This window comes from Carcharodon carcharias, chromosome 23, assembly GCF_017639515.1.
Source record: "Carcharodon carcharias isolate sCarCar2 chromosome 23, sCarCar2.pri, whole genome shotgun sequence".
In the NCBI taxonomy this organism is placed as follows: Eukaryota; Metazoa; Chordata; class Chondrichthyes; order Lamniformes; family Lamnidae; genus Carcharodon; species Carcharodon carcharias.
Genome location: NC_054489.1, coordinates 18,620,249 through 18,646,918, shown reverse-complemented (window position 1 = coordinate 18,646,918; position 26,670 = coordinate 18,620,249). Strand labels below are relative to the sequence as shown.

Here is a 26,670-nt window from a genome sequence, read left to right as displayed (position 1 = left end):
TTCTTACAACCTTCTGCTTGGCTTCTGTAATCGCTGCAAACTCCTGCAAAGGAGTGGAAAAAGTTTCACTGAGAAAACTTCTTTAATTTTGCTTTATTTAAGGAATTGTGCAATATCAGCTTGTTAGTAATGATTAGTGAATTCCTGAGAACTGGCTAAAATGCTAAGAAATTGGTTGTATAGCCAGAGTACAGATACAGTACAGACCAACACTTCTTGGTTAATGGCTTCTCGGTTAAATCAGAACAAATCCCTTGACTATTTAACAGAAAAAGTACACATTTATAAAAAAAAATACTTTTGCAGTTTGTTTTTTCACAAGAGCAATTCTGTACACTGGTTTTCACACTGATACAATATCTCCTCATATGACTTTTACAGGATGGTGCACTGATGACCTATTTGTGAATATTTACTCAGTAATTTAACATGCTTCTGTGCTATTAGTGAAAATCCCAGCTGTTACAGGATTAAGGCTTGCTTTCTTCTGTTTGAAAATAAATACATATATTAAACATCAGAATTAAGTTATATTATTTCAAAAATTGGTCAAACTTAGACCTCTGTTACCACATCTAAAATTACATTAGGTGAAGTGCAAAAATGTTAAAAACACTTCAGTCCTTCCTCTATAGTTGTTTATTAGCTCAATCAATAATTTCAATGACTTGGGTATTTTTCAAGCTAATAGGTATCCAAATATGCTTGCGTCAGCCTGACATGATCTTGCTTTGTTCGTTGACTCTGTGAGTCTAGCTTTTGAGTCCAAAGATCACTGTTTGCGCATTATATAGCTGGCCATCGCTGTATATAACGGATCCACACAGCACAGCAGAGAAGAGCTAATCCTGCAAAGGGACAGACTGTGAGTGAGGTTGCCTGAAGTTTCCAAAGGTGAAGAGAATGGATGCTGGGATGGACCTGCTCCACAGCTCAGGGGTAGAACTGGTGCAGTATCTACAGCTGAATTACAAGGACTCCCAGAGCTGGTTCACTTTTATCTCTTTTGCTGCCGACCTGAGAAACACTTTCTTTGTTTTCTTTCCCATCTGGTTCCACCTGTGTGAAGCAGTGGGTGTCAAACTCATCTGGGTGGCAGTCATTGGAGACTGGCTCAACCTCATCTTTAAGTGGTAAGTTTCATAGAATAAATTATAATATGTATATACTTTTTTTTTGCAAAATCTCAAGGATACCTTAAATGTTTCTCAGAAGCAGACCTATGTAGAATATGAAAGGTTCTGCTTCCATTTACAAGCCAGGAACAAACTGATCTTAGTAAAAGGTTCTTTCGTTATCTAATTTTCATTTTGTGGGATTGACCATGCAATGTTTTAGCCTTATTGAATATTGGACCCTTTCTGGGTCAGCACAGCTATTCACAGGTTTAATCAGGTGAACCTTTGGGGAGCCCATTACCACTATTAGCTGAAGGACTCATAGGGTTGGTGGGCCCTATTTTTCTATCTTTCATCAAACTTCTCTTTTCGATTGAAAGTGCTGACTTCCCCTAGGCTGCTTCTGTGTAGAAAAGGTAAGTCAACCACAGGGTGCATCACTATCCAATCCCAAACTCATCAGGTGTACTTTCCAAAACATTCTCTAGTTAGCTGTTTCCTTATTGAGCTCTGGGGCATTGCAATTGTAATGTTAGACGCCCTCCAGTGACCAGTCAATATAATCGAGATCAAGGATACAAGCCGGGACCTTCCTGGCCTGATAGCTCAGTATCGCACCAACTATGGCACTGTATGCTTGCATTTTGTATTCTTGTATGTGGCTGGAAGAGTGCTATCTTTGCTGGTCTTTTTGTGATGTTCATGCCCACTGTTTCAATTGAAGGGGAATTCTTCAAATATGTAGGCTGGACTTTGTTCAGAAGCTGTTGTGGGACCACGAACCTAAAGAAATATAAAACCCAGAGCTACAGCACTGCATCATGTAGTAGATTTAAAAAAATAGCAAAGGACTTGTTGATCAAGCAACATCTCTTCTTTCAATACATTTTCAAATTTGAAAACAATGGGAGGCTGGATTCAATCTTGTACTTGTGCCGCTATTCTCACGAAACTACTGACCACGCAACTTCCCTTCTTATTTCCCACATTAGCCAACATTGTTAATGCTTCCCTCTCCTCAGGTACAGTCCTCCTCGCCTTCAAACCTGACATCACACATCTCCTCGAAAAATCAACACCCTTGACCCCCATATCCCTGACATCTCCAATGTCCCTTTCCTCTCCAAAATCCTTGAATGTGTTTTTGCAGCCCAAATCATAATGCAAATGATTCTTCAGATTTCTGTTGCCATTTAACTTTGTTTAAATAGTAACTTTTAGGTACCTTATTGGTGAAATGATGTAGATACGCTTTGTTAAAAGATATTTTATGTGATGAATAAACAGGGATCAGTAATTAACAAGACCAAGGCAACATTCCAAGATAACCTCTCTATAATCAGGACTCAGTAAACAGGAGGCACTTGGCCCCCAAGTTTTACAATAGTTGCAACAGCTGATTTCAGCTTATTGTTCAATATACGTTTAACAAGCAATTCTTATCAGCATTTTCTAGATATTCCAAAGTAAATGTTGAGCAAATGTTCCATGTTATTTGGTTCTAACATGTTTGGCATTAGTTTAGCGAATCTTTTGAGTGAAAACCAGAAGTTACTTGAAATCCAAACATCTATCTAATTAAATCGTTTTTTTTTATATAAAGATTGTTTTTATTTTCCTTTGCAGGATATTATTTGGCCAGAGACCTTACTGGTGGATTCATGAAACTTCCTACTACGGCAACTCATCTGTTCCAGTATTAGAGCAATACCCCATCACCTGTGAAACCGGGCCAGGTACTTATCAATACGATCATGGCTGATCTGATTGTGGTCTTAATTCTACTTTCCTATCTGCCTCCCATAACCCTTGACTCTGCTGTCTATCAAAAATCTGTCTAACTCTGCCTTGCATAAATTCAATGAACTAAGCCTCCACTGCTTTCTGGGGAAGAAAGTTCCACATACTAATGACCTTCTGAGAGGAAAAAGTTCTCCTCACTTCTGTCTTAAAAGGGAGACCTCTTATTCTTAAACTGTGTCCCCTAGTTCTAGTCTCCCCCACTAGTGAAAACAATTTACCCTGTCAAGTCCCCTCAGAGTCTTATTTGTCTCAGTAAGATCATCTCTCATTCTTCTAAACTCCAATGGGAGAGCAGCACACTTCCAAATAATAGAAACTGTAGATCTTTAAAAACTGCACATAAGACTTTTTTCACCATTCCTGATGATCCCAAACCTTGTCCATTTCAGGAAGCCCCTCGGGTCACGCCATGGGGTCAGCTGGGGTTTGGTATGTGATGGTGACAGCATTTCTGACCAGCACACTTCAGAATAAACAGCACTACATCCAAAACTGGTGAGTCTGTGAAACACTGAATCTCTTATAATGCTTATAAATTTAAGGCCAACCAAATTTGATTGGACCCCTGAGTTGTGAAGAAAGCTTATAAAAAAACTGGAGAAGTTTACACTAGAGGAAAGAAAGCTCAGGACATGAGCTGTGGAAGATATTAAGGTGTGTAGATAAATTGAACCATAATCACATGTTTGACAGTCACAGACAAGGATGAACACACATTTAGAAGGTGAACAGTTAATTATTTTGTGCAGAGGTTAGTACACCTACAAAACAAACTGCACAGGTGATTGGATGATCCTAGGCGGGACTGGTGAGCTATTTGTCAGACAACCCGGTTTGAGAGATAAAGAAAGAAAGGAATGGGTATAAATCTTAAGAAAATAAGCGTAAGACATTTTCAAACTTTGGAATTGGCCACTTTAGTCCTGTACATTCCAATCTAACGTTTCAAAGAAATATGGCCAGAAGTTTCCCCCCGTCAGAGGGGGTTGTGCGGGGCGGGCGCAAACCTGGTTGGTGCCCCCGATCATGGCTGCGCCGCCATTTTACATGGGCAGGCCAGTTAAGGCCTGCCCTTCATGACGTGCACCTGGAATCTCCCTGTGTGGGCGGTTGGGGGAGGGTGGGGATTCCCTGTGTGGTTCCCTGCATGCGTGTGAAAGAGCTCCGGGATCTCCCTGAGACATGGAGGTGCTTCAGGGAGAATTGTTTCAGCGCTAAAGTTTTAAATAAAGGTTTTTAACACTTTTAAAACATGTCCCCACATGTGACACTATCACATGAGCTGGACATGTCAAATAATAAATGTATAAATTTTTATTAAATTTTAAAACAGTTCATGAAACTTCATCCCTGCCCGTGGAATGAGGTTTCATGAAAAATGCGAAGGCTGCCTGGGCTCTTCCCCTGCCCGTCAACCTTAAGGTTGGATGGGCAGCTCAGTAAATTGAGTTAATTAATTTTTAACAGGCCTTAATATGCCTTTGACAGTTCGGCGGGTGCACAGCCGAGTCGGCTGCACACCCGCCAAACTGACAATCTAAATGATGCGCAGTGATGTTGGGACGCATGCCCAACATCACCATGCGTCATTTTACACATCGGCGAGTGGGCCCCACCCCCATTCACCCCCGCTCACCACAGGAAAATGCTTGCCCATAGAGTAATCTATACACAAAACCAAAAACAAGTAGCATAGTTTCTTTGGGCTTGGGCTTGTACTTTCCAATGACAGATAAAGTAGTAAATAGATATAATACATATTTTAGAATTCATATAAATGCACTTAATAAAGACTGTAAATTAAGTTTTGTTGCAACAAACTTACTAAGTATTAGAAAAGTATTTGGCAGGGAGTGAGTGATAATTCTTCACCTTTTTAATTCTATAAACAAACTCTCAGACAGCATTTGATTTAGTTGTTGTTACCATAAAATACAAGTAGTTAAAATCATCTAGCTGTTTGTTAAATAACTTCAGTGTCCTGGTCTCAAACACCCTTCCTGGCCTCTTGGCTGGTAACAATTCAAAGGCAATGAATTACTGTTGAAGTGTGGTCACTGTTCTTTTGTATACCAGCTTGACAGCCAATTTATGCACAGCAAACAGTAAATGAGATGAGCGACCAGTTAATTTGTTTTGACGATATTGGTTGAGGGATGAATGTTGTTGTCAAAACTCCAGGAGAATTCTCTACCCTTCTTTGAACATTGTACCACGAGATATTTTACATCCACCAAACAAATGGTGACTTGGCTTCACATCTCAATGCACAATAGTACAACATTCACTGGGTACAGCACTGACATATCAACTTCCTAGTTGGCATACGCTCCGAGTGCATTAAGTTTTGTAGATAAACATTGCAAGCTCTGGAAAATGAGTAGAAGTCAAGCTAAAGGCTGCAGAGTAAGTAGTAGGTGGGTTGGTAAAGAGGACGTCTATGGCAATGGATACTGATTTCTTTGGAAATTAATTTTGTTCAATTGACAAACTCCTGTCTCCCCAATTTCCCCACCTTATAAACATCTGGAGCATTTAATAACTTCATGACCAGAGAGTAAAACTGAATATTGGTCAAGCATTGTTATTTGACAAGAACGATCTGTTACGTTGGCATTATATGTGCTATTTACACACTTTACAAGTATGTGCAGTTAAATCCTAATTATCATGTTATGTTGTCATCTGCTGAAATCACTGTCTTCACTCTTTCAGGTGTCTGCGTGCTTTACTATGGGGAGTCTTCTGGATAATTCAGATCTGTGTCTGTGCATCCAGAGTGTTTGTAGCTGCTCACTTCCCGCATCAAGTCTTCCTGGGGGTCATTTCAGGTCAGTGGAATTATCTAGTAATCCTTCCTGTGTCACTGAGAGGCCACAATGTCCAATCGGTGCTGTTCCAGGATGTAGCTGAGTTGCTCTTGCAGAGAGCTGGTGCAGACATGATGGGCCAAATGGCCTCCCTCTGTCAGTATTCTATGATTCTTGTACAAAATACCTTCCTGTTCATTTAAAGCTGCTCAATACCCCTGTTAACCTAGCACAGAGATGATGGGTGTACTTGTGCACTCACATGAGAACAGCTCAGGTTGAAATGTCCAAGCTTAGATGCATTAAGCATAACCATTGTTTAATTATAGGGCCAGAACTTCCAAGGAGTGGCAATCACAGTCAGATTGCCACTCTGCTCCTTTGGGAGCTGCACATTTCCTACCCAACCTCCCTACTCAGGTCTGTTACGAAATGTGCTGTGTACCGGCACCTGGGACACTTCTGTGCGGTGTAGCAGCTTTGGGGGAATTGAAGTTGTGCCCCCTTTTTATGGAACTAGTTGCTGTAAAGCAGGTAAGTTTAAAGGGCACAGTCACTTTGAGAAGCCAGGAAGAAATGTGTAAGGTAAAAATGGGTAGGATACGATGGGTGGGGTAGGATGGGTCCTGGGGATGGGGGAGGGTAGAATGGATCTGGAGTGGGGGTTAGTCTGGGTGGGGGGTATTTGAGGGGTGGCGGGGTATTCATGGAAAGTGGGGGTAGTTGGGGGTGGGGTGGTAGTCTGAAAGTGGGGAGGGTAGACTGGGGTTGGGGTTGTAGTTGGGATAATGGGGCAGTTGGGGTTTGGTGTCCAATCAGGTGTTGTGGGGTAGTTGGAGTGGGCGGGGAGGAGTCAGAAGGTCCAGTGGGGTGATTGGGGGTGTGGTTGGAGGAGATCCAATGGGGGATCAGGTGTGTGTGTGTGTGTTGGGGGTGGGGGGGGGTTGCGGTTGGTGTGTGGTGATGGTCACTAGCATAGTTTCCCAAGAGTTAGAAGCAGTTTTAACCCTTCTAACTTTTCCTGGGTAACTATTCTGCTGAGAGAGTCGAAACAATCAGAAATCTTCGATCAGAGTATCAGATGGTTCCCAGTTCAGGGTAATTGCCCATCAGAAAGTTGACCTTCCTGGGCAATGGCCATGCAGTCCTTGCACGGAGACCTCCAGGGGGTTCCCAGTTCATCTTCTGGGGTACATCCCAGGTATGACCCCCACCCAGGGAAGGGCCATTTATTGTCTCCTTGACTACAGAGAGTTAGTACATAAGTACTTTACAAAATTATTTTAGCTACCACAGTAATAGCTTCATAATTGAAATTACTTCTCTACAATTAAGAAAGAAAATGCTTTGTGCTATCACATTCTCAGGATGTTCTTAAATGCTTCACAGCCAATGAACTACTTTTGAAGTGCAACCAGCAAACGATTTACAGATGCCAGTGTAGAATCGACACGACAATATTTCAAGCGGTTACTTACATGACTGTCTTATGGACTATTCTTGAGTCTTAATCCAATGCATAGAGCTTGGCTTTATAAGATTTTTTTCTCTGCTTTTCCTTTTTATTGTCAAATTTCTCCCTTCCTCCTTTCCTGAAGTGAACTCCTTGCTGCTGTATGGTTCCAAGGCATGGAGACCCATTAATACCTAGCCCAAGTGCCATTCTTAATGGGTGAGCCTGAACAATGAGCTTTGACTGAAGACCACAAGACAACTGAGCTCCATCCTATCCCCTCGATCAAAGGCCATTGGATAATGACCTCAGATACAGGAACCCTGGCCAATTTCCTTTCTTATAACACAGGACACTGAAGCCAAGTAAAGGATCCATAATGACATCTCAGCAGACATTAATTAACTCAGTACTCAGATTAGCAACTGAGTATGGAGCCCTTCCCTGGTCTCTCTGACTCAGTTACTCATTGCCTTAACTCAGTAAATGATGGGGTGAGCTCACTAAGCCACTGTTAATACTTCATATGCCATTATAAGGCAAAAATAGAAAGTGCTTTGCCTCAGTAAGGCTCAACCTTCCAACTGTTACATCCCTTTTCTATAAATGAAAACACAGGGAAACATGGAACAAGACCATCCAATCAATCACTAAGATAAAAGCTAATCAATCACTACTCCTTCACCAGACCATTACAATTTACCATGGACTCTACTCCTTTAATCTCCTGGTGCAAAGCTCTTCAAAAGTTTTGCCTGACCTCAAAAAATAATGAAACAAAAAGTATATTCCAGAATATGTATTTATTTTTGACTCTCCTTTATTCTAACAGGTTACTTTTGCCGTCAGATACTTGGTCAGAGTAACAGTGCAGCCATTTTCCCTGTTTAATTTTCTCTAATTACACTGATTCAATTAGCCTCTTATCCTATACCAAACCAGACATAACTTTTCTCTAGTATTTGTTTTATTAGATTGTTAAGTTAATAGCACCAAAAACAGATACACTGGACACACATCTCACTGCTGTTTGTGGGATCTTTTGCACAAAGTGGCACCCAACACATGAACAGACATAGTTCAAAGTAACTTGCTGGTATGCAAAGAATTGTTAAATATTTCTGACCAACTAGATGAGGTCAATAACTAGAGAAGTTCCATGTACGTTTAGTATCAAAATGTCACAACCATTTCTTGGTCTTTGCTTTCATAGTGTTAACTTTTGTACTATTTTGTGTTCAGGATTGGTTGTAGCTGAAGCGTTTGGTCGGATTAATGCAATATACAATACAACCTTCAAGCAGTATCTGAAGATCACCCTCTCCCTGTTTTCCTTCGCTCTGGGCTTTTATCTGCTGTTGAAATTGGTGGGAGTGGATCTGCTGTGGTCCGTGGAGAAAGCCCAGAGATGGTGCGCCCGAGCAGAATGGGTCCACATTGACAGCACTCCCTTCGCTGGTCTGGTCAGGAACATGGGAGCCCTGTTTGGATTGGGATTAGCTCTCAACTCCCCTATTTATGTGGAAAGCCGCAAAGGAAAGAGAGGCCAGCAGTTCAGCTTCAGACTAAGTTGCATTGTGGCGTCCTTGATCATCCTGCACCTGTTTGACTCTATGAAGCCCCCGACACAGAGAGAATTCCTCTTTTACTTACTGTCTTTCTGTAAAAGTGCTGCAGTGCCTCTGGCGGCTGTGGCAATCATTCCATACTCTGCATCACATATCATGAACCAACAAGAGAAGAAAGTGCTATAGATAAGTAAAACTGAAATATTTGTACAATAGGGTATAATGACGTTGCTTTCAGAATCAAATCAATTTGACTTTGGTTAGTTTTTGTACTTGGAGGCAGAATCTGAATTCAACCAGTGCAACAAGCCACAAGGCTAGTAGGTTCCACTGAACAGACAGGTCTTGTTAGACATGTGACTTACCCAGAAAAATTGCACATGCTGGAGGTTTCTTGAGAATGAACTACACATCACAGATCAGCGGTTGCATTTTTACTTGCTGTCCTGTCTGTATTCTATTGTAATCCAGTGTTTACATTGAGTTGCCTTTATCCAAGTCAACTCATTAGATATGCTGTCACTCTGTTTATTGTTGTGTGGTAAAATGAGAGCGTTAAGGGTTATATTTTGTATGGTGCTGTTTGCCTTCAATGTGCTCCTTGTCAATAATGCTATTTGTTTAAATGCCTGGAGCACCCCTGATAACCCAATGAGAAACTGCACACGTAATGTATTACAGACAGGTCTCATGTGCAATTTGTTGAGTTGGTTGATTTAACCTCAGCAGCAGGCAGTGTTCCAGCTCCTGACTGATGGACCATGTAGAAAATATGCAAATGTGGGTGAGGGCAGGATTGTACTAGGTTGTGATTCACCCCATGGTTGAATGTGCTGTTGACATTCAGCCTATATTCTTACACATGAAATAATGGCCAATTCAGTATGGGACTGGAGGCAGTTGGTCCCTGTGAAGTATGCTTCAGGGAACAGAAGGTTATATCACCTTTCTATCATTCCATGTTCTAATTACCTTGTTTCACACGAATAATTGGATAAAGGGAAACATTTTACTCATTACCAGATAATCTTGGTCAAGATCTTCAAATTGACAGGATCCAACCCTTTAAAACTTGTACTGTAAGAAAAGGATTTGAAAATGTACATGTCTCAACTCAGCACCTGTGCATTGTGATATAGTTTATTTTCTGACGGTGGGGCGAACAGTTATTTATTTTATATAGGTGGTCTTTTTCATAGAGAAAACAACTGTTAAGTGCATAAAGATCACTTAGCTAAATTAACAATATTCTACCATTTTATCTTTTTCATTGTGCATGCCTTTGAGTAATTGTTTTGTTTTCAGTGTTTTATTATAATAAATATTTCAAAAACAATAATGTTGTTTTGTTTGTCATTTGTTTTAACTTTTTGTGGTATTTTATTTTATATTAATTTATTTTACTCTTTTCATTTCCCATCACCATGTACAGCTCCAGCTGAGAGTACAGGCTGGAGAGCTGTTCCTAAGCCTAAGATTCCCACTCTGTGGTTAAATGCTAGGAGGCCACAAGAGTAGACTGGACCTGCATTCTGGCAATAGATAAAGAACTGTGTTAGTCTGGACATCATGGGGGCCTCCATATGCTCCTAAGTAAGAGTCAGAGGGGACAGATGGGGCCTGCGGTACTGTAGGCCTTTCATGGCCATTGTGTCCTCCAAGTTCTGACCCAACCACAGAAAAGACTAGACTATACCCATTATTGTGAACTGTTAACCACAGGATCTTCAACATTGCTGCAGAAGGGAAACCGAAGAATGAAAAGAACAGTGAAAAAAGAATTATGGACATATGTGGTAATGAGAGTAAGGTATTTTTATGTTTTGTCAGGAGTTAGAGAATGACTAAGGACTGGAGAGGATCTTTGAGGCATTCGGTAGCGCAGGTTACAGTGTAAAATCATGACATGGCTGAAGTATTAAAAAAATACTTTGCATCTATTTACATGACTGAAAATAATGCTACGTTGTGCGTGGTATTTTATGTCTTGGGTAAATGATTTTGTTGGCCAGCCAAACTCTAGCTTCACACCTTCCTATGTTCTCCTCAATTGCTGCTTGCAATCAATAACAGGAAGAAACTGATGTAAGAATAAACAGTGATGATTTATTGAGACATAGGGCAAAGCACCAGATCATACGTGCTCACTTAGAGACCTCCAGAACTAGACTGACAGTTCCCAGTTGCTTGCGCTATACAGTGATCCGTCAGTGCGGTCACACGATCAGTATACTTGCATTCTTTTAAAGGATCAGGGTACCTCACCATACCACATTCCTTCCCCTTTATTTAAAATACAGTTAACAAGCTTAAAACACATTAACTATTTACAGAATAACTATTTACAGGTAAAGTCTCTCAGGAGGCCTTCATTGACAGGTTGAGTGTTGCAGCCCAACAACCTCGGCTGGTGTTTCTGAGACCACCTTTTCAGGGGCAGTTTCCCACTATGTCCCTCAGCGGGTGATTTCACCATCTTCTGGGTGTAGTCACGTTCACTCCTGCTGCCCCTCCCCTCCAAGCTGAAACAGATAAAGGACAAGAAGCACAAAGCAATACAGCGATGAGCTGGTGTGTGAGGAGAAAGAGGGAAAGGGAAAAAAAATTAGTTTTTCTTTCCGAGGACTGTCAATAATTCTTCTTTTTCTTCCTGCATAACGTTTTCTTGGTAGCACTGACCCCTATCTCTGCCTTCTCTTTAATTTTGCTATTGGCTGGACTAGACTCAGGCGGGAGCTGAACGTGAATGAGCTCAGCAGTTGGGTTTTCTGAGAGCTCTTCTTAAAATTTAGGGCCTTCTAGCTTTAAAACTTCAGAACTTTTACGCAGTTGCTGCTTCAGCTCTTCCGAATCTTTCCTATTCTCGTCAATAGTTTCCTGGAGAATTGCATATTGTTGCCCCTTCTCAGCTAATTAATTCCTCAACTCAGCCAGAGACAGGCTTAACTCTTCCTTTTCTTTTTCATATCTTTGTCGTGGCACAAATTGAGAGCTGATTGAATTTTGTAATGCACAAAGGTCCTTTAATAGATTTTCCATTTCCTTTCGAAGGATGCTGATTTCAGCTTGAGCTCTGTCCTGGTGTAACACTTAGGGCTTCACCCATTGGGTCTTTGCATACTAATTTTTTCATGAAGCAATACTTCTGGTTTCAAATTGGGCACTTAGCGGGCCCTCAAAATTTCCCAGCCAGTTCCTTCCGAGAATTCTTGGTCCCCTGGCTGACATTACAAAATAGGGGTAATTTTGGGGACTGTTCCTCATTCTACAGCTTGACCTGACATACCCCTTTCACGTTTATTTCTTCGCTGGTGTATGTCCTCAGCTTTGTATTCGAAACTTCTAATTTCAAAGGATGGGTTGCTTTACTCAGATATCTAAATGTATACCCGTCAATGACAGACATCAACATTCTAGTACCAACTTCCATCTTAATAGGTTGTCCGTTAACTGTAATGACTACTTGGATTGGCTTGATTCTACACACTTTGAGGTTAATATAATGAATGGATGTCTGATTCTATTTCTTCTGGTTCTTCCATGAGGCATATTTCATGATTTTTTTCTTCTGGCTTAATAATGTTGTTTTAGCCTTTCTCTGCAGTGCTGCCTTATGTGGCCATAGCAGTGGCAGAGAAAGCACCTGACTTGTTTAAGTTGTCACTTGCTCACTGGAGGCCTGGATGTATTTCTCTCATTCAAGTTATGGGTTTTCACTGCAGTACCGTTGTTTTTCAATGGTCTGAAGCTAGAAAGCGTTTCCCACCTTTCCGTGGAGTCTGAAGTCACGCCTTTTGTTACCAGATTGTCCCGCTCAACCAGATGCACGGCGTCATTTTGTGCCTCTTTAATAACTTTGGAATTTCTAACAGCACTCTCCATCGCGGTAGCTAATTCTAATGCCTTATTGAAGTCCAGACTAGGTTTGGTTAGCAAACGCCTTTGGATAGTATCATCTCCAATCCCACATATCAACCCATCTCTCAACATATCATCAATGGACATTCCGAATTTGCAGTGCTCAGTTAATGCCTTTAACACGGCCACATAGTCAGTTATTGTCACCCCTAGAAGCCTATTCCTTGAATTGAACTTGAAGCGCTGCATAGTGACTGAGGGTTTTAGTCTTGAGTGGCTCTGTACAATTTTTATTAACTTGTCGAAAGTCTTCGAGTCTGGGGCACTAGGTGACATGAGGCTGCGGATCGGTATGTACATTTTGCTCCTGCATGAGGACAAAAGAATCGCCCTCCTATTCTCCTCCCTCGTGATGTTGTTAGCAGTAAAAAAGAATGCTAGGCGTTTGACATACTGAGACCAGTCATTTGCCATGGGGTCAAATGGATCGACATGCCCAAACCACAGCATTGTGAATGACTGACTGCAAGGGGACTGCACTTCCGATAGGCTTTCCAGGTAATGATGAATTTAGGTGTTTGGCTTCCCGCGGAGTTGTCCTCTCGCTGGGGTCTCTTGTAGCCTTTCACAGGGTTGTCCTCTTGCTGGGGTCTCTTGTAGCCTTTCACAGGGTTGTCCTCTCGCTGGGGTCTCTTGTAGCCTTTCACAGGGTTGTCCTCTCGCTGGGGTCTCTTGTAGTCTTTCACAGGGTTGTCCTCTCGCTGGGCTCTCATTATTTTCTGTCCATAGCCATTTTTCACGTATTTACCAGTTTAAATGCATTGTTGATTTAAGAGCAGTCACCTTTATTTAAACTCTGTCTCTGCAGCTGTTGGCTTTTCTCTGCTGGGATTCACGTTCTTTTTGAGTTTTGGTGGATCCCCGTGATCGAGATTCTGCAGGTTTTTTTAAATTTTAAACTGCAGCACTACTTTCTACTCCTATTGCTGACTGTCGTCTAGTTTATAAGGTAAGTACAGGTGCTCTTTCCAATGCTTTGCTTACCTGTCTTGAAATTTATTTTGTTTTGTTCTTTATCCTCGTCACCAGTTTATGTCTTGGGTAAATGAGTTCGTTGGCCAACCGAATCTAACTGCACGCCTTCCTATATTCTCACCAATTGCCGCTTGCAATCAATAACAGGGAGAAACTGATATAAGAATTAATAGTGATGGTTTATTGAGACATAGGGCAGAGCACCAGATCATATGTGCTCACTCAGAAACCTCCAGAACTAAACCTACAGTTCCCAGTTGCCCATGCTGCACAGTGATTCATCAGGACTGTCACATGATCAGTACACTTGCATTTTCTTAAAGGAACAGGGTATCTCACTTTATCATATGGTGACAGATAGAAGTGCTAGTAAAATTCAATATTGGGAGGTCAATGCAGAAAAGACCTTGCTGGAATTAGGGCCCTTATAAAGCTCGCAATACTGAATCTGATGACATTAACCCATTGAGTAACAATTAGGGCTGTGTTTCAAGCCATTGACAAATCTGTCCTGTAATGAGCGAAGTGTTCCCCGTTATCCAATTACTCATATACTAACTGCCAATGTTTAAGGATGGAAGTCAGAATTGGAGTCAGAGATGACTTGTACAACCACTTTGAGTCTAATAGTTTTTAAGGGCTTTTGCAAAGGGAGGTCCTGCTTTACTAACTTGGTCGAATTGTTTGAAGAGCTGACAAAACTGGCCCTCTAGATCTTGTGTCCCTTAACTTCCAGAAAACCTTTAATCAAACGGTGTTTGGAAGACTGTTAGGTAAGGTTTCATTCAGCAGGAATTGGTCAACAGATTTTACACTGGGCATCAAATTGGCCCCAGCATCATAGGCTGAGTGTCGGCAATTAATGGAAAGTAGCCTTGAATCGGATTTGGTCCATAGTGAAATCCTACAGAGATTTATGTTGCGACCATTAATATTTATCAAATTTAGCAATTATCAAATCATAGGGTGGTTAGAAGGTGGCCAGTTGGCTTGTCGTAGTCATGCCAGTTCTCTGCAAGGGCAACTCACTTAGTCCCAATCCCCTACCTTTCTCTGTGGCCCTGCAATGTTTTTTCTCTTCAGGCAATTACTAATTCTCTTTCTTAGATCATGAATGAATCTGCCTGTACCACACTCTCAGGCAGTGCATTCCAGATCCTAACCATTTGCTGCATAAAAAAGTGTTTCCTCATGCCTCTTTTGCCAATCACCTTAAATCAGTATCCTCATATTTTCAATCCTTCCGCCAACAGGAACAGTTTACTCCTATCTACAAGACCAAGAAGCATTTCTTTTCACACAGACCACTGGAATAGATGAGCAAAACATGCACTAAGTATGGATTCACTGTAGGCCTGGAAAAGCAAGGCTGATGAATTATTGAAAGTGGAATTTATATAAAAGGTGGGTAGTTGTAATTATTGATATCAGTTACCCACTCTCTGTGAGCTTATTTGATTTGAAGTCAGAGAAGGATTTATCTTCCTAAATTGGTCTAAGACTTTTTTTTCTCTTCTTTTGATTTTGCCTCTCACAGGAAATTATGTGACTGGGTGGATTGATAGTGCATGTAGGCTGTATGGGTGGGATGGTCTTTCCCTGTTTTTTTCAGATGTAATAATTTACCGTAAGACCCGTTTTGGAAGGGTTGAGGGCTCAGACAGAGATGTAGAGCCTGGAGGAGGTTGGAAAGTTAGTGAGGGTCAGAGCCAAAGGCAAATAGTATCTCAGTTTAGTGCGAGACTTTAAGTATGTTGTTACATTAGTCCATGCTTCCTATATTTGAAAACTGCCTCATTGTGTGAGGCACTTGGAGATATTCCACATCATTAGGAGCTCTCTGAATCCAAGTACTACTGTTATTTTTAAATTGAGCCAGAAAATGTTAGGATTAAAGATTTCAGTTGTTTTTGGTCCCAACTTGAAAAACACCAATTTCAATAGATTTTCTACTTTCATCTACTGATAAATTGAATTATTTGAGCATTCTAAATGATAGCATAAATAAAACGTCACTGATTTTGACCCCTCACCCTTGATTTTTTACTAGGTACCCCAGATTTTCAATTTGCAGGTTAAAGTTAATTGCCCATGTGAATGGACACTTTCAGCAGGCGATCACTGCACAGTAATCAACATTGGGAACACAGCAGTTTTGGAAGAGCTTTAAAGTACAGTTGAACCTGGCTGTTTTGTACGTTCCTAGTTTGTGGGACTATTCGTAAGGATAGGGCAGATTAAGCCACCTAGTGTATAATGTGAGTACTGCAAGTCCAAATTTCTCTGTTATGTGGACAGTCCTATTCCTATTTCGAGATGTAACCCCAGCTGATCCTTAACTCTTACCTCTTTGATCAAACCTTTGGTCACCTGGTCCAATCTCTCCTCAGCATCAGATTTTCTTTGATTACACTCCCGTGAGGAACCTTTAGATGTTTTACTATGTTAAAAATGCAACATTTTTTTTTTATTCATTCATTGGATGTGGGCATCAGTGGCAGGGCCAGTATTTATTGCCTATCCCTAATTGCCCTTGTTCAGAGGGCATATGAGAGTCAACCACATTGCTGTGGGGGTCTGGAGTCACATATAGGCCAGATCAGGTAAGGACGGCAGATTTCCTTCCCTAAAGGACATTAGTTTTTACAACAGTTGACAATAGTTTCATGGTCATCATGACTTTTAATTCCAGATTTTTATTGAATTCAAATTCCACCTTCTGCCATGGTTCCCAGAGCATTACCCTGGGTCTCTGGATTACCAGTCCAGTGACAATACCACTCCGCCACCACCATCCCCCCACCGCACCACCACCCACCCCCATCATTATTGTATCAATAGAAAATGCATGCTTCCTCCTTCTAATTGGTTACCTATTATTTACTCTTAATTCAAGCTATTAGAACTGTAAAATACATTCAATAGTTATGAGATAGACATCTTGTCCAATTCATTATAAGAACATCTCTTATTAATGGCCTCTGAGGGAAATTGGCACCCCATCCATCACCTTCAACATCCACTCCCTCCACCACTGACGCACAGTGGCTGCAGTGTGTACCATCTACAAGATACACTGCAGCAACTCACTAAAGTTCCTTCGACAGCACCTTCCAAATCCGTGACCTCTATCACCTAGGAGGGCAAGGGCAGCAGATGCATGGGAACACCACCACCTGCAAGTTCCCCTCCGAGCCACTCACCATCCTGACTTGGAACTAAATCACAGTTCTTTCACTGTCGCTGGATTAAAATCCTGGAACTCCCTCCCTAACAGCACTGTGGATGTACCTACACCACATGGACTGCAGTGGTTCAAGAAGGCAGCTCACCACCACCCCCTCAAGGGCAATTAGGGATGGGCATTAAATGCTGGCCACATCCCATGAAAGAGTAAATAAAAAGTGCACTTTTTATCTGTGTGGAAATGTGCTGAGCCAACGGTTTACAGGTTTGCCCATTGGCGTTTAGCTGATCTGCAGGGCATGAGAATGCTGATAGCAATTGATCTCCCTGGACTGAAGAGAAGAATTGCCCAAACACTGTATTCCTAACCACCATCGAAATGTATTTACTGAAATATGTGTGTCAATGGATTACAAATGAATACAGGATCAGACTCGTTTGTGGTGTCCCCACATTCCAATAGCTTGTCAACTGTCATCATCAAGGCTTACATGTCTCAAGGAGGACAAAGAATTAAAGGGGGAGAAAGTTAGGATACCCAGGGGACATTATGTGCAACTCTAATCTTAGACAGAACTTTTTAAAAATATGCATCCATAAAAATCATAGATTATATGGATTCTCAATCCTAATTCTGATTATGTAACAATCAAGGTGCTCCAAAGTGCTTTGCACTGGATGACATACTTTAAGAGTGTAGCCACTGTACAGCCTGACAGTGCACAGTCCGTTCACTGTGAAACCTGAAGAGAATGGAGATTGATTATGGAGGGTTGTAGTGCACGTGTAAACACCGCAGAATTAAACCTCGTTAATGCAATCTGTGGTGACTACAAAAAGCCATCCTTCTTCTTATTGATTTATGGTTTAGGTTTTTTGAACTGCTATTGCTGACAACAATGGAGCTACTGTCAAGATCAGAAGAGAAGCTGCTAACGAAGTTACAAACCACTCTGCTGCACATGGCACCGGCCTTTCACATTTGTAGTTGAAATCAAAATTAGATTTTAGTCACTTCAAAGCCCAAGAAAGATGAAAAGAAAACTATAATAAAACAATTGCATTGAATTGATTGAACTGAAGAAACCTAAAATTTGCTGTTTATTGTCCAATTTCAAAGTATATTTGATGAATCAATAAGCCAGATACCAAAGGCATTCAGTGTGAATGTCCTAAGCTCATTTGCGTCAGTTTGAAATGTCATTACAGCACTCATTGACTTTGGGTCAATTTTACAAGTCCAAAGATCACTTTATGGACATGGGTTGTTCTGCTGGCAGTTGTATATAACTGACACAGTGAAGAGAGTTTCAGGCAACAAGTCGAGAAGCGGTAAAGATAAGAAACGAGAGAAATAGGCAACTCCGCTGGACTCCTTGATCATTTCTGAACAAGCACGGAATGGACACTGGGATGGACCTGCTCCACAGCTCAGGGGTAGAACTGGTGCAGTATCTACAGTTGAATTACAAGGATTCCCAGAGCTGGTTCACTTTTATCTCTTTTGCTGCTGACCTGAGAAATACTTTCTTTGTTTTCTTTCCCATCTGGTTCCACCTGTGTGAAGCAGTGGGCATCAAACTCATCTGGGTGGCAGTCGTTGGAGACTGGCTCAACCTCATCTTTAAATGGTAAGTATTTTCTGACTAACTCCATCAAATGCCTTTGGAGGCCTGAAAGGAATTCTAGGCTTTGATTGTCAGGCAACATAGGGTAGGAAGGACTGAAGTGCAGCATGCATGCATTGTCACACCTGACAATGCTGACTGCCTCTATATTGCCCCTCCAATCTGTCAACAGTAAGCCCAAGTTTCATGTTAGAATATTTGTTTTTCCCTTCTCTGTTGTTGACTTACCTTTTGCGAGCTTAAAGCTGGCTCTACCATATCAGTTTCCACATGAAGCTTTCCTCAGCTTTAGTTGTCCATTTCCCATACTCTGGCCACGTGTGTATCCCACCACACACTAATGTATGCTGACACCTCATTTGGTGCATATTTACTAAACTTTTTGAGTAACAGATATAGATTTGTTTAAGTTTCTTGGGCCATGATTGGCATTGATCGAAAGGTTATTGTCACTTTTGCATGTTAAACATTTACTGTATGTTGTGGTAAACTCACAGAATACAGATAGCACTGAGGAACCCTGAGCTTGAAATAACAGTTTCCCCAAAGCGACCGTCTCCTGCTGCCTTCCTGTAAGTTGAACTTATGTGCAACCATGGGAAGATAGAGCACCTGACCTCCTGACCTCACTCAATCTGTGCGATCCACAGTGACAGCTGCTACATGCCTTACAGCTCCACTGCTGAGCAGTTACATGGGCAGCCATGAGTCATGTGAAAAGTCAACCAACATCCTCTCCTCCACTGCATCAGGAGTTCAGATTGCAAGTCATATGAGGCAGCAAATCTAATTCTCAAATAACAAACAGGATGTTCGAGTTAATGGGATTTCAGCCTGCGGGAGGAGAAGGTGTCCATTTCAACTTGCATCAACTGACTTTAACAGGGCTCTAACTGCCTCAGAATGGGATCTATTAATCCCCATGATGAGGCAGGTGTCATTTTGAAAGGGGCTGAGCACGAGGTGAGGAGACTGAGGCACTCAAATGAAAGCAAAATACTGCGGATGCTAGAAATATGAAATCAGCTCAGCTGTGGCTCTCTTTCACAGACTACCCTGCCAACACCCATGTCAATGCTCATCCAAGGAGGAAAAACCCCTTGAGCAATAATGCAAACAAATCCCAGCATGAGTATCACCTACCGATGTAAAATATTTTTTCGTATAGACCGTGTCATAAAGTGTCATAATCTTCATAGAAGATTAGAAAGATAGAGCACAGGAGACCATTCAGCCCATTGTCCTTTGCTGGCCATTTGAAACAGCTATCTAATTAGCCCCAGTCCCCTGCTCTTTACCCATTGTGTAGCTAATGTTTGATTTTCAAGTATATAGCCAACTTTCTTTGGAAAGTTGTTATTGAATTAACTTCCACCGCCTTTTCAGGCAGTGTATTATGGATCGTAAGAACTGGCCCAGTAATAGGCACCTCTCCTCATCTCACATCTGAAAATTCATCTTCATGTTTGTTTTGCAGGATATTATTTGGCCAGAGACCTTACTGGTGGGTTCGTGAAACATCCTACTATGTCAACTCATCTTTTCCTGTATTAGAGCAATACCCCATCACCTGTGAAACAGGGCCAGGTACTGAGAGGCCAGCATATTTCCAAATAATAGAAACTGTTGATCTCAATAAACCAAAAATTGGATTTTCTTCCGTGTTCCTGATGTAAACTTGACCCCAAACCTTGTCCATTTCAGGAAGCCCCTCGGGTCACGCCATGGGGTCAGCTGGGGTTTGGTATGTGATGGTGACAGCATTTCTGACCAGCACACTTCAGAATAAGCAGCACTACATCCAAAACTGGTGAGTCTTACGACATGGATTTGTTGGTTCTTGAGGTCTGCAATATCAAGCTATGGTTAGAAACGGTTAGAAAAAGTTGCTTTACATATACGCATGATTGAATGAATTTGAATGAGAGCATTGATCAACATGCATTATACAGCTTAGTCACAGTAACCCATGGTCAGATGTGGATGTTTCGGTGTGTAGGGACCACCATAAATCTGGAAGTTGGCAGGTGGGATTTAAGTGAGGTCCAGGTGTTATAATACCCCAGGTTTCATTTCTGGAGTGGGGGTGAGTTTCTGAAATCTCATCCACCCAAAGCTGGAGATGAGTTAAAATTGAACTGAGGGAATTAATTAAACACTGATACTCAGTGCTGCTTTGTGCTAAGATTTCCTTTATGTTACAGGTGTCTTCGTGCTGTCCTTTGGACTGTATTCTGGATGATGCAGGTCTGTGTCTGTGTATCCAGAGTGTTTGTGGCCACTCATTTCCCACACCAGGTCTGTCTGGGGGTCATTTCAGGTCAGTGGCATATTACTTACAGGTCACAATTTTCTATAAAAGATATTATGGTTCTTTAATATTTCAACTAGCAAGGTATTAGAATTTTATTTTGATAAACTATAAGTACTGGATCATAAATAATGTAAATAGTGCCATGTCATATATAATCTATAATTTAATTTAAGTCTCAATTGTACTATTAAATAAGGACATTTCTAGATATTTGCAGTTGATGGTGATTATATTTTTATGATCAGAATGAATGGAAACTATATACTTCTATCCTGGCTCATGTCCATTGCTGAAGGAGCACCACCACTACTCTGGCTCACTGCCAGTGTGTTTGGGGCCCCTCCAAGGATTGTATCACCCACTCCCAGGCCCAACCTCCTGTTATTTTCTGATAACCCCCTGTCCCTCACCTACATCTTCATATAGTGAGCTGTTGCGGGGCCTTGGTTTTTCACTAGCCTGCAGATCACCAACAACACTTCAGGCCAAATTTGGTGCTGGCTTTCACCCGATTGGTTTTGCACCCATTTGGAATGCAAGTTGAATTTCTCAGCCACAGAACTTAACACCCATAAAAGCCACAGGAAAAGTATTAACCCAATATAATAGAAACATAATTTGACCTATACAGTCACCAGAAAGAAGTGACCTTGGTGAGAAGTTAACATACATATACAGGTCTGTATTTCTTTTGGGTTAATTTATTAATGTGAGGCTTTGTACTGATTTGAGGAACTTCACTGATTCTCCTCAATGCTAAATGTTGTATTATTTTGTGTTCAGGGATGGTTGTGGCTGAAATATTTTGTCGAATTAATGCAATCTACAACGTAACCTTCAAGCAGTATCTGAAGATCACCCTCTCCCTGTTTTCCTTCGCTCTGGGCTTTTATCTGCTGTTGAAATTGGTGGGAGTGGATCTGCTGTGGTCCGTGGAGAAAGCCCAGAGATGGTGCGCCCGAGCAGAATGGGTCCACATTGACAGCACTCCCTTCGCTGGTCTGGTCAGGAACATGGGAGCCCTGTTTGGATTGGGATTAGCTCTCAACTCCCCTATTTATGTGGAAAGCCGCAAAGGAAAGAGAGGCCAGCAGTTCAGCTTCAGACTAAGTTGCATTGTGACGTCCTTGATCATCCTGCACCTGTTTGACTCTATGAAGCCCCCGACACAGAGAGAATTCCTCTTTTACTTACTGTCTTTCTGTAAAAGTGCTGCAGTGCCTCTGGTAGCCGTGGCATTTGTACCGTACTGTATCTCTCAACTTATAAACCGCGAGGGAAAGAAGCTCCTATAGATTTCTGAAAATGAAACGTTATCACAGGTATTAAGGTGAGTGGTCAGGGGACCCTAAAAAAAAATCAGTCTACATTTAACTGATTCATGTACATGACATAAGAAATGCTGCACATCTTTCTGCTCAAAACTCACTTCCACTATATGTTCTTTGAGATAGAGCAGAAGTAACTCGCCAGAGGTTTCCTGCTGCTGGTTAGCTGATTGACATCTGTGGCAGTAATTTTTTTATTAAGTACCTCTTTAGTATGGATGGGGGATATAGGATGAGTGGATCGAGGTGTTGACAGGTTTGGGGGTGATATGCTCCACCCTTCCACGTTTTAACTTGCCAGAATTCAGACACAGGAAAGCTGCTCACACCAGAGGAGCTGGGGCGGAATTTAAGTGGCTGCCCTTTGCTCCACAACCTTGGGCCTCTTCTCCCCTGCCTCCACCCCCGTCAACTTCCCCGTTGCAAACCTTACCAATTCCCACTTTGTCACTTCTCCAGCTGTTGCAGTCGTTTTCTGATGGCATCAATTGGAAATGGCAATGGTTCCTACTTCTTCTCATTCTCAATGATGACTCGGGAAATTAGAGAATGGCTCTGCCTATTTTAAAAGAGGATTCAGTCTTATGTCATCTGCAGGTGGTATTCCATTGGTATTAACATTTGGTCAGTGGCTTCACAAATAATTGAATTTTAGACCCTTGAAGCATGGCAAGATCTTGAATTGTTATTTATTTATTTTTAGTGATTGTGTTTTTGTTTCAGGAAGGGTATAAAGTATGTGACAAGAATAAAACTAAATTTGAAATAAATGATGACAATTAAGTTTCTTTTCATGGTATAACTTGTAATGTTTGATTTTGTTTATTAAAAATTTCCAAAATAGAAATTGACAAATGCTTCTGATCCTTCTGTTTTTTTCTATTATAGAATTAATTTTGTGAATGAATTTGTTTTATCACTTACTATAGGCCAGCTGGTAGCAACACAAGCGGTGTAGTGCAAGCAGCGTGGTTAAGACACCTGGTGCGCACTAAGAATCCACTTAGGCTTTCATTGCAGTATCAATGCAAAGGACAGGAACATTATGCCATGCAATAGGCACATATTATTCTGCCGCTTAGGTTGAGCTATGTCCTTTAAAGCTACTCAAGGTCTAATTATTGTGAACAGGCACATCCTAGGCTCAATAAGAGCTTAGCTACAAGATCAGAGATGTTTAAAAAAAGCAAGGAATGACTGACATTTTGCACCTACAGCAAAGTTTTTATGTTTTAAAATTGACTTTTGAAGTCCCATAGGCTCAAAACATATAAGTGGTGACTGAAGCAATTACTCCTTCCTCTTAGAGCTCTCTTGTTAAAATGAGGACAATTATTTATGGATGCAAGCAAGGTTATGCTCCTATTCCTAACCTGTAGTATGTTAGCGTACCATCTCTAGTTGGGGGGTTATTCATTTAAGTGCACTATATTTTCTAAGGAAGCACTGAACTGTAACTTTGTCAAGGGAGATAAGGGTTATATGGGACAGGCAAGAAAGTAGAGTTAAGACCACAGTTGGATCAGCCATGATCTTATCGAATGGCAGAGCAGGCTTGGTGGACCACATCAAGATGGACCAGACCTTTTGCCAATGATTTTGAATCTATGACTTCTAATTATTGATGCATTGCCAGAAGAATTTTTTTTCTCTCTCCCTATCATACCACTCATCAGCTTGAAAACCTCTGTTTGGTCACTGCTTAACCTTCTTTGTTCCAAGGAGAACAGTACTAACTTTTTCAACCTCTTCTCACAACTGAAGCCCCTCATCCCTGGTAATATCCTTGTAAACTTTCTCTGTATTCTTTCTAAGGCGTTTACATCTTTTCTGAAGTGTGGTGTTCAAAATTGCCAACAATTCCCCAGCTGAGGCTTATTTATAAAGTTCCAACAAGGTCTCTTTGCTTTTGCATTTCATTCCTCCATTTATAAACCTAAGTATCCCATATGCTTTATCAACTTCCTTGCCACTTCTAAGGATTCGTGTATATGGACAACCAGGTCCCTGCTCATCTATACTTTTCAAAATCCAGTCACTTATGGTGTCTGCCTTTCAATATTAGTCCTCCTGATGTTCATCACTTTGCATTTTCTGCATTGAGCTCCATCTGCCATGCCTCTGCCCATTTCACCATCTGCTTTGTGTCACCCTGACTATTCTCATCCTGATTTACTATTATGCCAAATTTCTTATCATATCATCTGCAAATTTCATAATTCTGCACCCAATAATGAGTCCCTGCCCTTTGTAAAAATTGCATTCTAGGTAAAAAAAAATTAAGCCAGGTTTGAAACTGAAACCAAGTTAAATATAGTTATATAGTTCCCAACTTGGATTTTTTTGACCTTGGATTCACTTTGGTTAAATGACTGTATTATTTGGCTATTATTCAGAAGATCAATGCACAAGAACATGGATGTCGTCGAAAAGCTGTGTGATTGGGTAATGTTAATCCTACATGGAGTCAATCTTTTTCTGGCCTTTGGGAGGACCACTGCAGCAGTTCAAGCAGTCATCCTACCACCGCCTTCTCAAGGGCAATTAGGGATGGGCAATAATTGCTGGCCATACCAGTAAACTATGGAAATATCCTTTACCGTGGTTTTATCCTTTGAATGAATAAAAATCATCTCTGAGCTGGCTGCTGATTCCCGCAATCTCTTCTACTGAAAAAGAATTAAAAAGGAATGATAAACAGAAGAGAGGTTGTTGCCTGCTCTGCCTTTGTGAATTGCGACATTAGGAATTATATACAGGAAGTTTGCAAAACAGAAGCCAGGCTTGCATTGAAGAAATCGGGACACCAAATGACCTTGTTGTAATACACTCATTTGAATCCTAAGTAATTGTTAGTAACTTCTTAGCAACTGTCCCTGGTAGTCCAACAATCTAGTAACTTGACGCCAGGGCAAGAATTTTCCAAATATTGAGACATAGGTAATTATAAACAATTCACCATTGCATAATTAATAAGACATAATAATTCATTTGCTTATCCTTCAGCATAAAACTATTATACATAGGATGTATTTGCTATGCTAGAATTCAGGGATTAAATTAATTGGAATTGTCTATAACTTAGAAAAACAGCTAAGCTGTTTGTAACACAGTCTTTATAAAACCACGGTAAAGGATATTTCCATAGTTTACTACAACACGTGGGGTTTGACGGTTGTGTAGTAGCATTGTCACTGGATTAGTAATCCACAGCTAATGCTACAAGAGTGGCATCAAATCCCACTACAGTGGTTAGTGGAATGTAAAGTTAAGATGAGAGTGACTGTCCTTGAATTCATGGCAGCATTTGACTGAGTGTGGTATCAAGGAACCCTGGCAAAACTGGATTCAATGGGAATCAGGGGGAAAAATCTCTGTTGGTTAGAGTCAAATTTAGCCCAAAGAAAGATAGTTGTGCTTGTTGGAGGCCAATCACCTCAGTTCCAGGACATCGCTGCAGGATGTCCTCAGGGCAGTGTCCTTAGTCCAACCATCTTCAGCTGCTTCATCAATGACCTTGCTTCCATCACAAGGTCAGAAGTGGGGATATTCACTGATGATTGCACAATCTTCAGCATCATTCGCGACTCCTCAGATACTGAAGCAGTCCATGTCCAAATGCAGCAAGACCTGGACAATATCCAGGCTTGGGCTGACAAGTGGCAAGTAACATTCGCACCAGACAAGTGCCAGGCAATGACCATCTCCAACAAGAGAGAATCTAACCATTGCCCCTTGACATTCAATGGCATTACCATCACTGAATCCCCCACTATCAACATCCTGGGGGTGACCATTGACCAGAAACTGAACTGGACTACCCATATATAAGTACTGTAGCTACAAGAGCAAGTAAGATGCTAGGAATCTTGGGGTGAGTAACTCACCTCCTGACTCCCCAAAGCCTGTCAATCATTTATGAGGCACAAGTCAGGAGTGTGATGGAATACTCTCCACTTGCCTTGATGGGTGCAGCTCCAACAACACTCAAGAAGCTTGATACCATCCAGGACAAAATAGCACCCCTTGATTAGCACCCCTTCCACAAACATTCACTCCTTCCACCACTGACGAACAGTGGCAGCAGTGTGTACCATCTACAAGATGCACTGCAGGAATTCACCAAACCTCCTTAGGAAGCACCTTCCAAACTCATGACCACTACCATCTAGAAGGATAAGGGCAGCAGATACATGGAAACATCACCACCTGCAAGTTCCCTTCCGAGCCACTCACCATCCTGACTTGGAAACATATTGTCATTCCTTCACTGTCACTGGGTCAAAATCCTGGAACTCCCTCCCTCACAGCACTGCGTGTGTACCTACACCACAGGAACTGCAGCGGTTCAAGAAGGCAACTCACTACCACCTTCTCAAGGGCAAATGGGGATGGGCAATAAATGCTGGCCTAGCCAGTGACACCCGTATCCCATAAAATGAGCTTAAAAAATCAGGAATTGAAAGCTTGTCTCAGTAACAATGACAATGAAACTATCAGCAGTTGTCCTAAGAACACATTTGATCACAAATGCCCTTTCGGGAAGGAAATCTGCTGTCCTTATTCTGG

General features: G+C 41.4%; 2 protein-coding genes across 4 annotated transcripts; both read left to right on the top strand.

The window, feature by feature from the left end:
* The first annotated feature begins 903 nt into the window (after positions 1–903).
* On the top strand, positions 904–8,938 carry LOC121269087 (glucose-6-phosphatase catalytic subunit 1-like). The gene is made up of 5 exons (XM_041173536.1): positions 904–1,133; positions 2,745–2,854; positions 3,311–3,416; positions 5,637–5,752; positions 8,427–8,938. Exons 1-5 carry the CDS (start codon positions 904–906, stop codon positions 8,936–8,938), a joined length of 1,074 nt encoding a protein of 357 aa, XP_041029470.1.
* A 9,294-nt stretch (positions 8,939–18,232) lies between these two features.
* Positions 18,233–22,837, top strand: LOC121269065 (glucose-6-phosphatase catalytic subunit 1-like). 3 transcript variants are annotated; one of them, XM_041173498.1, is made up of 5 exons: positions 18,233–18,462; positions 19,937–20,046; positions 20,164–20,248; positions 20,646–20,779; positions 21,557–22,837. In XM_041173498.1, exons 1-5 carry the CDS (start codon positions 18,233–18,235, stop codon positions 22,066–22,068), a joined length of 1,071 nt encoding a protein of 356 aa, XP_041029432.1. In that variant the 3' UTR covers positions 22,069–22,837. The 3 variants fall into 3 exon arrangements, with proteins under 3 accessions (XP_041029432.1, XP_041029431.1, XP_041029429.1); XM_041173497.1 differs by having other exon boundaries at positions 20,164–20,251; XM_041173495.1 differs by having other exon boundaries at positions 20,164–20,269; positions 20,664–20,779.
* The last annotated feature ends 3,833 nt before the right edge of the window (positions 22,838–26,670 follow it).

Coding starts and splice junctions, on each gene's coding strand:
- LOC121269087 (XM_041173536.1), top strand. CDS start 904: ATGGATGCTGGGATGGACCTGCTCCACAGCTCAGGGGTAGAACTGGTG. Junction 1,134..2,744: donor CTCAACCTCATCTTTAAGTG/GTAAGTTTCATA, acceptor TTTCCTTTGCAG/GATATTATTTGGCCAGAGAC. Junction 5,753..8,426: donor CTTCCTGGGGGTCATTTCAG/GTCAGTGGAATT, acceptor TTTTGTGTTCAG/GATTGGTTGTAGCTGAAGCG.
- LOC121269065 (XM_041173497.1), top strand. CDS start 18,233: ATGGACACTGGGATGGACCTGCTCCACAGCTCAGGGGTAGAACTGGTG. Junction 18,463..19,936: donor CTCAACCTCATCTTTAAATG/GTAAGTATTTTC, acceptor TTTGTTTTGCAG/GATATTATTTGGCCAGAGAC. Junction 20,780..21,556: donor CTGTCTGGGGGTCATTTCAG/GTCAGTGGCATA, acceptor TTTTGTGTTCAG/GGATGGTTGTGGCTGAAATA.